Raw genomic sequence first — 13,844 nt, 5'->3', positions numbered from 1 at the left:
GTAACAAAGATTCAAATTTATGTTTTTGTATTCAGGTAATGTTGACGTATAATTCAGTCATGGTAGTCTATGATGTAGCTTATCCTCTCGGCAGATTGTGCTGTTTCAATAACATGTTACACATTATATCATTACAAAGATAATAGCAATTTCCTTCCTCTAAGGATGAGAGGATTGGTGAAAGACGGGATGGAAGAGTGCAACAGGAATGAGATAACAAGCGCAGGTTTAAGACAGATGAGGGGCTTCAGGAAAGAAAAGTGTAACATTACAAAAGCACAGCAACAGGGATGAAGAGGGGAGAGGAGGGGAAAGGGCAGGAGAGCGAAGGAGACGAGGGTCAGGTAATGCTGAAATGCACGATAAGATCTCTACGTACCTGCGGTTTGTGTTTGTGTGTGTGGAAGTGAGTGTGTGTGAGACTAAATGTATCTTACCCACTGCTAGGTCGCCCTCCCCTTCCTCTGGGTTTAGAAGCTCTGCCTTGCTCTTATGGTTCTTTGTGGCTCTCCTACGAGAACCTGTAACAAAAAACCCCAAAAGATTCTATATTCTATTACACGATAAAAGGGATGCTGACTTGTGTTCTGTGTTCCACTTAATAGCATAGTCGGAAAAACACATTAACTATCACAATGTCACAATTGTAATTCATACCATCATAATCGTTTTCATTTTCATCGTCTGCCAAGATGACCTCTTCTACAAAACACAAAGAAAAATGTTAATACAATACATAGCCACATTACATTTATGTCTGATAACTTCTGAGGTATCTACAATGCAATAAGCTCTTTTTTTTTTAAAAATCATCCACCGTCATTTCAGTTTTTAATTAAAACTGGGGACAAAGACTGCACCTGTGTGAGTCACTAATCCTCCCTCATTTGTTTTTAGATTCCCTGTTTCGATGTAAATTGCATTTATGAGAAGATCAAAGGGCTTTCCCCTTTGTCTTTGCTTTTGTCTGCTCCTTTCCAACATCCACCGTCCAAGTTTACATCCTTCTTATCGTCCACACACCTTTCCTGCTCTCAGCAGATTTATAAAAGGACTCGAGAACGAACTACAGTTGTCTGCCTGATTTGTATGCCGTCTTGACATAAAGAAAAGTGGTTTCTCAGTTGATGGTCCTACGAGCTTGCGGGGACTAATGATCATCAAATCAGAACTAACGCCATTGTTGAGCGGTTGTTAAGTATTGTCAAGATCTGTATTGACTGATTACAGGAAATCTAATTGATGGGTATTGGTTGAAGTGGATGGATGTTTAACTAAAACTGGAAACACAGTGTGACAATTTGAAAATTCTGACTACTATCAGGCTAAGGCAAGGATATCTGTCCCCAAAAGTTGAGTTCAGTGTATCGAAACTGTTGTGACAGTTTTTGATAAGACATGCGCATATATATTCATTTCTACTAATAAAGTGAAAATGAATGTGACCACATATCTGATGATGCAATAAATTACAATACAGTTAGGAGGTCCGTGGAAAAGCTGACACATGTGCAGTGAAGTATACACACCAGCTTTGCAGATCCACTCAAGATAACCATTGAGTTCCCTCTCAATCTGCTGCTGTCTTCTGAGCTTCAGAAACTCACTCCTGTTCTCCACACGCTCTCTCTCTTTGGCAAACTCCCTACAAGCACACGAAAAAACAATTTACGCCTCCATCTTGTATTTTCATTGTGGCATACATGAGATAAGGGTGCTCCGATCAATCATGCACATGCTCTCACCTGCTCATGTCAGGACCACAAGTAGCAATTAGATGTTTAGTACATTTGTAAAATATTGTTACATTTTAAATTCAAGGGTTCAAATACATCATCTGATCGGTTGATCCCAATCCTGTTCCCAGCAACCAGAGATTAGTGATCAGCTCCAAGATGATCAGAGCACCCTTAACATCAAACAAACCTGGAAAAAAGTGCTTCAGAAACTTACCCTGACAACACACCGAGCACCAGGTTGAGCATGAAGAACGAGCCGATGATGATAAGGGGGATGAAGTACATCCAATTCCATGCACTCCCTGAGGCGTCGTTGCTCTGGAAACACACATCACGAGTAACAAAGTTTTTTTTTCTGAACCCAGGGAATTGGCATGATGGCAGCTAAGCTAACATTTCACTTAGTTGACAGTTTATCAATGAGACGATCTAAAAATAATGATAATCATTAATATAGTTACATCCAATCAAATAATAGTGTTAATGTTAATGTCATGTTTCTGTTTGTGTTTGTTCGAAGTTGTAGGTAAGCTATATTAAATTCTGTATGAAGGAGAATGTTATCTGTTTTAACTTTGCTTGACAAATGAAGTCATACAGTTTTTACCTGTATCCATATACTCCGCACAAGTTATTTATCTAAATTAGTCGAAGAAGCGCTTCATATATATATCAATATATATATATACATATATAAAATAAACAACAGCGGGGGTGACATGAATTTGCTTGAAGTCATCTCAATATGTAAATGCATTTCTGACACTCTGTTTAGCTGCTCTGTCAGAGTAAATAATGTATAACAAATGTTTTGCTCCATCCTCTCTACCAGCCTCTTGTCTATACTGTCTTTCCATTTTCTTCATCCACTCCTTGTTGTTCTGTCTTTTTTTGCATCATCTTTGGAAATCATTTCCCTTTTTCTTTTCTACCAATCTTAATGTTAGTTTACTCTTTCCCTCATTCCTGCCTTCGCTCCTTCTATCCTCCCTTCCTGCCCTAATGCTCGTCTCTGTACTGTCACCGATCAGCCTCTTCATTGACTATTAATCTCACCATTTCCACATGCTTCTCTCTCCTGCTTTGACGTCTTTCTCAAAGTCTCACTGTCTATCCACCCTCATCTTGTCTGTTTTTCCTTCCTGCTGCATGTAAGCTGGCATTGCTGCTGAGTACCCAGTGTTCAGTGTTCCGCAGACTCTTTTTTTCTACCATTAAACTTTTATTGCTCCCCTCCCCAGCAGCTGCAAGAATAACTTGGGCTGAACAGGCTCTTTTAAATATAGAGCAGCACCGGGAAGAGGGGACATGAGGGGCGAGAGAGTGATAGGGACAGAAGAGAGGAAGAAAGGGATGAGGAAAAGAAAGACAAGAAAGAAACAAATAACCGAAGAACAAAAAAAAAATAGGGCAATGGAAAGAGTAAGAGTTTCTTAGAGGGAAAGAAAACAGCCAAAGAAAAGACTACAGTAGCACTCAAAGACCCTCATCTACCTCTGGTTTCCATAGCAACTGTTGCCACTGACAGCAGGGAATCGTTCACCCTTTCTCATGAGTGATGACTGTGTTTGGAAATGTTCTGGTTCACATTTTATAGGTGAATGCATAGTGTGCAAATGTGAAAATGTTCCGTTTTGAAAACTGAACCCGAGTATCTTGTCAAATCTTATGAGATGTGAAATGGAATGCTTTATCTGTGAGGTCTATTCACAAACACAGGTATGTTTGACCAACACTGATCTAGTTGAACTGTTTATTTGTTTCTGATTTATTTGGTTCACACCAGAGACAATTCTGAGACATATTTTTGCAATTGTATCCGTACAGAATGCTCAGCACTGCCCTCACACCAGGGTCCATGGGGTAAACAAATGGTAAATACTGTGATACTGTAAAAATTCTGTTAGTCTAATAAAATGGATAAAGTGTGTGTTTTCTGGTGCAGCCCCTCCATGACTAGGACTGGCATGTTTTGCATTTTGAATTGCTCGCTATTGTCCTTGCTACTTCTAATGTAATAGCTAATATAAATGTAAAAGTCCTTTCTAATTGCTTTACTAGATGCAATTGCACTCTTGTTTCTGATGAGCTTGCCACTGACGGTGTAGATGTGTTTCAGGTGCCGTTCAGCAGTACATACATAGTAGAGCAGGTCCGTCCAGCCCTCCATGGTGATACACTGGAAGACGGTCAGAATAGCAAACAGGATGTTGTCAAATTGAGTGATGCCATAGTTTGGTCCCAACCAGTACTGTTTACAAGTGGTGCCATTGGGACACAGCCGCGATGGAGCTTCAAGCCCACATGGAAACTCTTCCCGGATCTCATCTGAATATGGATGGAAGTGTGGAGGTGTATCAGAACAAGAGGCAGGTCGAGCAAATATAAATATATGCATATATTATTCTCTAAAGATGCAATATGAAAAAAAATACCCAAATGACACTGATATTAGCATTGAATGAGGCTGCATCTCCAGAAAATGCCTCTACTGTAACATAAACACAGTGACCTGACAGCATTTATACAGTTCTTTTGTAGTCGTGCTGAAAACTCAAAGCTTTTTACATTAGAATCCACATTCACTCATTCATACACTGAGCGTGTCTTTTGGGTGAGTATCTTGCACAATAAAACAGAAGCTGGGAATCAAAATACCTCCGTCTTCTTAGGGGAAAAAAGCCCCACTAGAAAATACATGAACATGCATTATTTTTTACCTGTTTGATTGTCAAAGCAGGTTGAGTGGAATTTTCCCATGTAGAACTCCAAGCCAATGATGGCAAACATGAGGATGGCAAAGAAAAGCAGCAGGCCAATTTGCAGCAGAGGAATCATGGCCTTCATGATGGATTTAAGCACCACCTGTAAACCTGAGGAACACAGTGTATACGGAATTAGGATCTTATTTCAGAATTACTTTTGTATGTCCTTGCTTTTATCTATCAACAACAGCCCCTGGATTCCACTGGGACCGGTTCTGGCTCCAAAATGGCTGACTTTGTCTATCAGTGCCAATCAAGACACACAAGGTATGCCGCAACAAATCTAAGACTAGAGGTAAAAAAAAAAAAGAAACAAAAATTCAGCCTAAAACATGTTGTCTAACAAATAAAGGATCTCATAGGTATTATTGTGTATCAGATTTTGATTCAAAGCCAAATATTTTGTGGTAATGGCCCACCCTGTTCGAATGCATATCGCTTAGTGATATGAGCCACTATTTTGGTGTTCACAGAAGTCTTCTGAAGAGTAAGCTCTGGCTTGCCAGTTCAGGCCTGGAGTAGATAACAGGCTATTATTAACACTGCAGTGGGGCCACTATAACGTTTAGAAAATGTGCAGAGTGTGCTTTTTTGTGTGTGCATTATGCAAAACAAAAAATAATCTGCCTCAAACATTAAAATGAAATGCTCCCCCTTTCTATTCTAATTCTTCCCAAAACAGCATTTCAGGAAGAACATTTCTCAATTGTTAAGGACTGACCGGGAAGCTGTTTATAAAGAAAGTAGGAGGCAAGTAAAAGCTTTAAGAAGGACTTTATGTTTAAGATCAAAATGATGAATATCGACTTACTGGGAATACCGGAAACCAGTTTGAGAGGCCTCAATACTCTCACAGCCCGAAGAGTCCGCAAGTCAAAATCTGAACCCACAGTGGACAGGATCCTGAGGGGAAAAAGACAAACGCACAGAAGTGTGCATGGCAAATCAATATCTAAGCCAGTCAAGCTTGTCACTGTCAGTCAACCACTCCGTTTCTTGCATTCTCTCACATACACACACACACCCCTCGGCAGGCCATTACAAGGGGCTGGGTGAGCACTGTATGTAAATCCTGTAAGAGCTGAGCTGATCAATAGAGCTGGCAAGTGAAGTAAGACAGAGAAGTGTATCAGGATGAGAGAGAGGTGTGCTGAAGCGATGGTGTTCTGTATCAGGATGAGAGAGGGACTACTAAATGAAAAAGGAGAAAGATGGAGAGATGTAGAGGATAAGGGAGACAAAAGGATGAAGAGGGAGGGAGAAGGAGAAAAAACAGACAGAAAGATAGACAAACAGAGAGAGGGGCCACTGGCAGATAGTGTGAATAAGAGGTGCTGACTTGCTTACTTTCTCTATTCCTATCTTGGTACATTCAAAATATTCCTCCTATTATCAGGCTACACAGTAAACACCTTGCAGTGTGTGCTAAGACATCGTTATCAGTACTCATCATTTGGCCAAAAAAGTTGTAAACAGCTTGCGAAGGTTAAGATGTTCCCTTTTGCTGCCAGACTTCCAGTCAGTCCTCTAGTCTGACGCACTCTGTGAATCATCCCTCTTCCCGCTTCTCTCTCTTTCATTTTATCTTGCTGACACATTTCTACTTTCCTCTGTTCCACAAAAAGGCCCAGTGACACAGCAGAGCCTTAATCACAGGTTTGAGCTCCTCCTGCCTTGCTTGGAACTCTACAAATTTAATGGTATTGGGAAAAGGAACAACAGCTCAGTATCTATAGGCAAATGTATACTTAGAGTAGTTGTGGTTTTGAACATGGAATAGCATTACCAGGAAGGACCCCAGTGGTAGATGCTCCATCTCTGATGTAGACAAGGGTCCTTGTAATGACATTGTGTGATATCAAATGCCTCATCAGGGGCTGACTTGTAACTGAGAGGTACCTAGTTTGGTCACAAGGCATTGATGTCCTGTACTTCGGCCGTATGTATAGCTTAAACATTTAACAAAATATCCACGAACACACAGAAAACTGTAAGGGACATTTGCAAAAAGCACAAAAATCACCAAGACTCACTACAGGGAAGAAGCTAAGTAGAGATAGACCAATAAATGGCAGAATTAACAGAAATTACAGTATGGCAATGTGGCAGTGCCCTCTTAAACAAACTTGGCCAATGAGGACATTTTGACATTTTTTAGTTTTAATCATATTTTGATTGTAACTCTCCATAGTCTTAGCACACTAACTTTCTTTTAATACCAAAACATGGATCTCAAAGTATGCTATTTTAGCAGCTTGTTGTTTTTCAATAAATTCAGTGAAACACGATATCTGCCTCACTGGGAGGTTACAGAGCAGGCACTGCCGCACAACATGACCGACAAAGCAGGTAAGGAATCTGTATTTCTCTTAAGGATGCATTAGCTTGAAAGATGCTTGGTAATAAAGAGGATGCAGTGGAGAAAGGCAGCGAGGGTAGAGATGAACGTGATACAGGAAAGGATGCTGACGCTAAAGTAATCACTGCACAGGGGAAAGAAATCAAATAAACTTGTAATCTGAAGAAAAGGAAAACTAGGAATAAAAAATGAATACTCCAGAATCTAATACAGACTGTGAGATAAACAAGAAGATGATTAGATAGCCCTAATTTTCTTATTTGAGATGTGGGAAATTACTGCAAATCTGCACATGCATTCACGTAATAAATAAAGACGTTTGGGACTGAATTATTGGGGATAAAATACAAGAAAAATATAAAATCAAATAAAATCCTGCAATTCCAACGTATCGTGACCACCATAACAGTAAACAAAATGGTAACGCTGATGAAAATGATAAGTGTGACAATTCCAACAGTGATAATAGCTGCGATAGGGACAACACTGATGACGATGGCAATGATGGTGATGAGGCAATACAGAATTCAGTTTCCAAACAGCTTCCGCCATCACAAATGGTGTCAGACCGATGAGGCAGTTCCTCATTCACACCGTCTCCACGGTTACTGAGCCCTTTCTCATTCATAAGTGTTTCCATGGCAACAGGGACCTTGGCTCATTGATAGAATCTCTGTATCACCTTGGTAACAAGGCCAAGGGAGGAGCCAGATTGATTGCTTTTTTTTCCTCCTCTCTTCTTTCTTTAATGTACATGCTTTGCAACTCACACGGACAAGTACACACACACAGACACACTCACTGGCCGGGCAAATGGGCATAGGTCAGAGATGAAACATATTGAGTGAAAATAATTTCTCGTATGCACACAGAAAATTGGGTCATTTGGAGAAACCAATGGAAAACAACTCTTCCCTAGTTAGGCACAGCGATGGTGTCTACTATACATCCAGGTAAACACACACTGTAGACCTGCACTTTAGCCAGAAGAACACAAACGATATAGGAGAATCACACAAAGCAATATTGCTATTACACACTCTCTCCACTCTCCATTTATCATGGGAATCCAACACATTACACAAACAAAATTTCTGCCTGCTCTCCTCGTCTGCTCTCCTGCTGACTTCAGCTAAATACTGCAAATGATCTCTTTTCACATAATTAACTAGATCGCTTCTTTTCTTCTCTAGACTCTACATGTCTTTCCATGTCCCGTTACTTTGATTCTGATATTTTTCATTTCATGCGTTGCCATCATTTTAAAAGTTCTCTCACATTATTTTTACACCTAGCAAAGAAAAGAAGTAAGATTATTGAGGTCAACCCTTTTTAATGACATCCCTTTAAACAAAAAGTAAACTGGTTTGAAAAAAAAATAAAAAGAATCACTCAAAGATTCATATCGGAAGTCAGAGTCGAAATCTAGACAATAACAACCGTATGTAGTAGAACGAAGGCAATAACTCTAGCTTGGCCTATGCAGTATTTAATTATCAGAATGCTAAAGCTGCAGGGAATTGCAATCCTTTTTCACACTAACCTTAAGACACATTTTAAATTGAGAGACATACTCCTGAAGGGAGGAACACCGGTGCAGTGGGTGACACGATCACCTAACAACAGAAAATGTTTTCCTGGTGTTTAGCTTCCTCCCACAGTCCAAAGAAATGTGGGTTAGGCAAACTGGTGACTGTAGATTTCCTTTAGCTATGAATATGGGTGTGAATGGTTGTCTGGGTCCAGACTAATGAAACCTGTTCTCTCCCCTAAAGGTTTGAGTTAATGGATGGATTTACACACCTCATACAGTGTTTTGTGATTCTGTAAACTTCGTAGTATTTCAGGTAAAATACATATTACGCCATTTTGAAATTCAACTTTAGGTGGTTTTGCAGTCATTAAAAGGACCCTCAGAGTTTGATTTTTTATTTTTTTTTTACTCCTGTTCAGTGTGTCTGTTGGATCTAATCAAAAGAACTTGAGTGCAGGAAGACAAAACAGAGGGGAAGATGCAAGGCAAGACTGGCTATAAAGTAAGGGTAATTGGACGAGTAATCGATATGGGAATAAAAAAAAAAATTAGCTCACTGCCAGTGCCAAACCACTCTGGCAATTTACTACAACGGGTAGGTCAACGCACACATGGGTGCACCCAAATCAAATGGCATCCGAAAAGGTTGTAGATTGAATAGCTTATCTACATGTTCTATTCAGACATACTAAGTGCCATTTGTCTGTTGGTCTTTTTATGTCTGAAGAGAACGTCTGAAAGTGCACTAAGGATGAGTAGGAAATGGAGAAGAATGTTTGAAGTGGAAATGTGTGTGTGTGTATATGCACACTGGTCAGTGCGCTATCAAAGGTTTCCACCAAAGGTGGGTAGAAAGGCCAAGTAACCTTTCATCTTCAAAGAGCTGCACTGCTAAAAATACAACTGCCATTCACAGAAAGCGCAACAAAGAATGCGTGCACAGTGTGTGAGTGAGTAAAAAATGTACTGACCATACTGTATATTAGGATTGTCCACTACTGTATGGGCACTGTAAGTGTTACAGAGTATTCACTCAGCATGGTTAGATGTACAGCTACAGTTAGAGTTTGACACCGTCCGAGTCCATGTATACAAGCATGGGAGGGAATCACGCCATTGACCTAAGTAAGACATTCTGCCACTTTTAACTTTCTCTGTGGGAGATCATTGCACATGTTCAAACTGTACAAATTCACAACACAGACATGGTCTGTACGTTACTTGAATGGTGTTTTTGTCAGATAACACTGCGGGTTATGAAATCAGCGTTTCATTCGTGCAAAGCAACAGTCTGGAAATGCTTCAAGCGACCTCGAGTTGACACGTAGTCTTAAGGGGCTGATTTGCTGCCACAATTTCAGACGCGTTTGGCGATCTGACAAATATCAAACATGAACATGTGAATGGGAGCGCTTTATTTGGGATTTGGCTGTTTAATATGCACTTACATTTCACTGCTTTTACAAAAAGACACAAAAGATGGAACTTCGGACCATGTGTGGCGCACCTGGGCTGATTTGAGTCTAGTAAGCACATGCATGCAGGAGTGATTAGTCCCCTTTCAGAGCTTTGATTTCGTAGGATTTCTGTCAGACTAATATGTTTACATGCCTTTTAAAAGTATGAATTTAGCTGACTAAGGCAAGTTTCCTTTTTTTTCCTAGTATCATATAAGCATGCTCATTGTGTAATGCTGGGCAGTTTATCTACAGTACTTTTTAAAGTTCATACTGTGAACAGATATACAATTTCACTTCTGTCTTACCTACTGTCCTTTCTTCACCCGAACGAGAAAAATAATCCCTTATGATGTCTCAGTTCCATCAAGCTGTTCCCAGCATGAGACATTTTTTGGACAAATCTTCTTTTCATATCATAGATCAGTCCGTCATTTAATCATAGCACAGCCAACAGAATTTAATTTGCTTTCCTTTAAGAAAACAGTGCTTGTGGAGCAGTATTTACCCCGAGGACATCAGACTCAACCACTTTGTAATAATCTACCAACAGATCTGCTGGCTCAGTAGGGAGTGGGGAGGAATTAAAAGAAGGTGAGCAGGTTTAATGATATATTTCTAAATTGACTTCCTTCAAATAAATCACAGGGGTGCACTGTGCTAGACAAGGCATTTACTGGAAATAAGGACATTCTTTTGCCCCACTGCTGTACCTTTCCATCCTCCCCTTCCATCTCTGCCTCCCTTTTTCCTGCTGTCTCTCTGACACTTGTCTTCTCACCTCTCTTCTCTCTTACAGTCACTCTGTTGTGCCACGCTGAGAGGAGCTTGGCGTCACGATTGCTCTTATTAAAGCATAAGGACACACTGTCAGACGGGTAGTCACTCAGTGCATTTGTGTCGTGTGTGTGTATGTGTGTGCGTGTGTGTGTGTCACCAGTTCCACCGATGCTTTGTCAGCAAAGAAAGACAAGGTAGGAAGCTTTCCAAATCACTACAAGCAAGCAAAAAAACATCCACTAATCTCAACATAAAATACTGTGAAATTGCCCCCTACATTGGACACACTATCCCACAGTTAAATTGTAGGATTTAGAGACCAAGTGATTTTAACAGGCATACCTGTATTTTGATCTGGAGCATTGTGGCAATCTTTATATGTTTTGTGGCCAGTCAATTTATGCTTCAGTTTACTGAGAAAATTGTGATGAGACAGATTTGCTAACACGTTTAACAATCTGCAATCTGCTTCAGAGCACCAGCATGTTATGAACACATCAAGGAAGCTTACTGTGTCTTTTGAAGAAATATGTAAAGCATAGGAGCGAGAATGACATCTGACAGTCAGTTTGATGGATGGATCATTACATGGATATGTAGGGAAAATAGAACCTGTCACACACAGATATAAGCACATCTGCATGGAAATAATCACAATCCTCCAGCTGCTCATCTACTATTTTCCTTCTCTGTTCATTCTAAACGATCTATCATATATTCAGCAAAGTTAAAGGTAACATAATTATATATTCTATTTCTTAATGACACCACTTCTGTCACAGTGCTCTTTGTTATGATGTTTTGTATATTTTTCCCTACAACACTTATTTTCCCTCATTTTGCTTCACTCTTACGTTCTGTTTTATTCCTATTGTCCATCTGTCTCCACTTGGTTAACAACGTGTATATCTTTCTTAGAACCCCTGATCTCGCTTCCTCTCCAATGTCTGATCCATCTGTGCCCCCCTCCCCCCTCGTGTCTCTGTATATACCGAGGTGACATTTGTTCACCACCCAGGCTGCTGGCTGCCTGCAGTTCTACTCTGTGATCTGACTGCTGCCTTGCACAGAATGGGGCCTATTCATTAGGGCAGAGGAGCAGGGAAAGGACACTCACTATCACACACACACACACACACACACACGTGTCGAAACAGTCAAAACTGAAGCTGAAGAAAAAAGTCCATATTTCATGATGACCTTGCACGTGTATTCATGCAGGTAAAGTGTTCTTGTGGCCTGCGCTGGTGTGTGTTTGTAGTATGTCTACTTGCTTGTCACTTACCCTGTGAGGACCACCACAAAGTCCATGACGTTCCATCCATTTCTCAGGTATGAGTTCTTGTGAAAGGCGAAGCCAAGGGCAAGTATCTTTATTCCAGATTCAAAGCAGAAGATCCCTATGAAGTACGGCTCTGTATCATCCTGGGGAAGACAGAGGGGGAAAAGGAGTGAGGAAAAAAAGAGGAAATCTCTTCTGACAGACTTTCTTCACATGTCTCCAATAAAATCAATGAAAAAGTAATCTAGGTTTAGTCGTGCTAACATTTAATATTTATTCTCAGTTTAACTTACCAGACGTTCAGACAGCGGTGTCTTGTCTCCATCAGGCAAATGTTGTTCCAGTGCCAGGACGATGCAGTTGGCGATGATGGTGGCTAGAATCATCCACTCAAACGGAGTGGGGAGGATCAGTTAAGGAAAATACTGATCATTTTCCACCCAAAATGAAAGTCTTAAAAATACATTTCAACATGGTGGTTGTCTCTCACTTCACTAAGTGACCTTCCTCTGCATTTGGATGACATAAGTAAAAGAACATCAAAAGTGTTGAGCCACCCCTCTTTTCTTCCTATATTGCCAGGTAAATGCGACACTTTTGCCAAGTGTTATTTGTAGACACAACATTGGTTCATTCCTTGAGTTCGGTGCCCTTTTTAATGCCTGAATGATCATAGGTCGGAGGTATGTGGTTGAAATGGCCAGAGTACAGGGACTGGACTCAAAATGAGTGGAAAAGCTGCAAATGTCCAAAGAAAAACTCTGAAAGACCTTCAGGAAGCCTGGAGAACTGTTGCTCGGGACTAATTTATAAGATTAAAAGAAGTCCGGCTCATTGGAAGCAAAATACAGGGATAAGGGATGGCTCAAGACTTTTGTGCAATACTGTATTTGAAATTAAGTCCAATTTTACACGTTTAATGTGCAAGCAGGTGCCATATACTGTGAATAGAACAATCACCACAGGCATTCATTTTCAATGAAACTAAACAGACAATAAGATAAAAAGCAAGGCCAAATGTATGTAATTGGACTGCGCTGACTGTGTGAGTCAAACTCAAATGGACCACTGTCTCGCGTCTCATGTGCAACTGATGCCTCTTTACACACACACAAATACACACATATACACCCACAAGCCACCGTGAGTCAGTTAAATATTTTCTGCTAAGTGTGTTTTCTGGTAACACACCACCCACACAGAGAAATAAAGCAAAAACGCACAGACACAGGCTTCACTAGAGTGGCAGTGTGTGGCACTGCACCTGGACGCTGAGTGAGGTTCATTATGATGTCGACATTAAGCTCCATGCATCTAACGTCTAACTCACTCACATCTCAATGTGTTCCAAACGGTCTTTTCCTCGAACATACACACACACAAACGCACTCGTATCATCTTCTTAAATCAGGCACCTATCTCATTAAGGTCACAAGATAAACAGTTACATTTAAAGGAAGAGAGCAAGAGGAGAGTGACTGAGAGACAGCGTTCGAACGAGTGATGGAGATTAATGAAGGATGAAGAGAAGGGGCAGAGGGAAGAATCGATGCAGAGAGAGAAAAAAGCAACGAGGACAAACAGATGAGAATAAAGGGGAAAAGGTGGGAGGATATTTAAAGTATATCCAGTGGGAGATTTGAAGGGAAATCTCGACTTTTCAAGCCACGGTAAATAATATCTCTTTTTCACCATTCTGTTGCTTCTCATGTTCACCTTCTCCACGCTTGCTTCCTTCCTTTGGGAACAGCTACTCCCATAGTACTGGGAGGAGGGGGAAATTGAATGGTAAAAGGAAGCTATTTATAGAAACATACATCCTACATCTGCATGTGCGAAACCGTTACCCAGATATCTGCCCGTGTGTTCCGTATGTGCGTCCTGCACGTTCTGAACGCATGTGTGTAAGCCCAAGATGTGCGTGTTTG

General features: G+C 40.6%; 1 protein-coding gene across 13 annotated transcripts in view; it reads right to left on the bottom strand.

Annotated features, from left to right (window-relative positions):
- cacna1aa (calcium channel, voltage-dependent, P/Q type, alpha 1A subunit, a) overlaps positions 1 to 12,384 on the bottom strand; it is a 56,058-nt gene extending 43,674 nt beyond the window's left edge. For 7 of the 13 annotated variants that reach the window (XM_072369408.1, XM_072369417.1, XM_072369415.1 and 4 more), the window contains exons 1-9: positions 12,210 to 12,379; positions 11,920 to 12,059; positions 5,316 to 5,407; positions 4,460 to 4,612; positions 3,880 to 4,067; positions 1,954 to 2,057; positions 1,530 to 1,645; positions 658 to 702; positions 438 to 521 (exon numbers count right to left, since the gene is read on the bottom strand). In XM_072369408.1, coding sequence (XP_072225509.1) covers positions 438 to 521; positions 658 to 702; positions 1,530 to 1,645; positions 1,954 to 2,057; positions 3,880 to 4,067; positions 4,460 to 4,612; positions 5,316 to 5,407; positions 11,920 to 12,059; positions 12,210 to 12,302 — 1,015 coding nt within the window. In that variant the 5' untranslated portion in view covers positions 12,303 to 12,379. Of the gene's footprint in view, positions 1 to 437; positions 522 to 657; positions 703 to 1,529; positions 1,646 to 1,953; positions 2,058 to 3,879; positions 4,068 to 4,459; positions 4,613 to 5,315; positions 5,408 to 11,919; positions 12,060 to 12,209 lie in introns of all 13 variants that reach the window. The other 6 variants (XM_072369412.1, XM_072369419.1, XM_072369409.1 and 3 more) reach the window with 2 other exon arrangements.
- Positions 12,385 to 13,844: the final 1,460 nt, after the last annotated feature.

Source organism: Leuresthes tenuis, unplaced genomic scaffold (genome assembly GCF_036924035.1).
Source record: "Leuresthes tenuis unplaced genomic scaffold, fLeuTen1.0.hap1 SCAF_17, whole genome shotgun sequence".
Classification (NCBI taxonomy): domain Eukaryota; kingdom Metazoa; phylum Chordata; class Actinopteri; order Atheriniformes; family Atherinopsidae; genus Leuresthes; species Leuresthes tenuis.
This window is presented reverse-complemented; position numbering and strand designations above follow the sequence as displayed.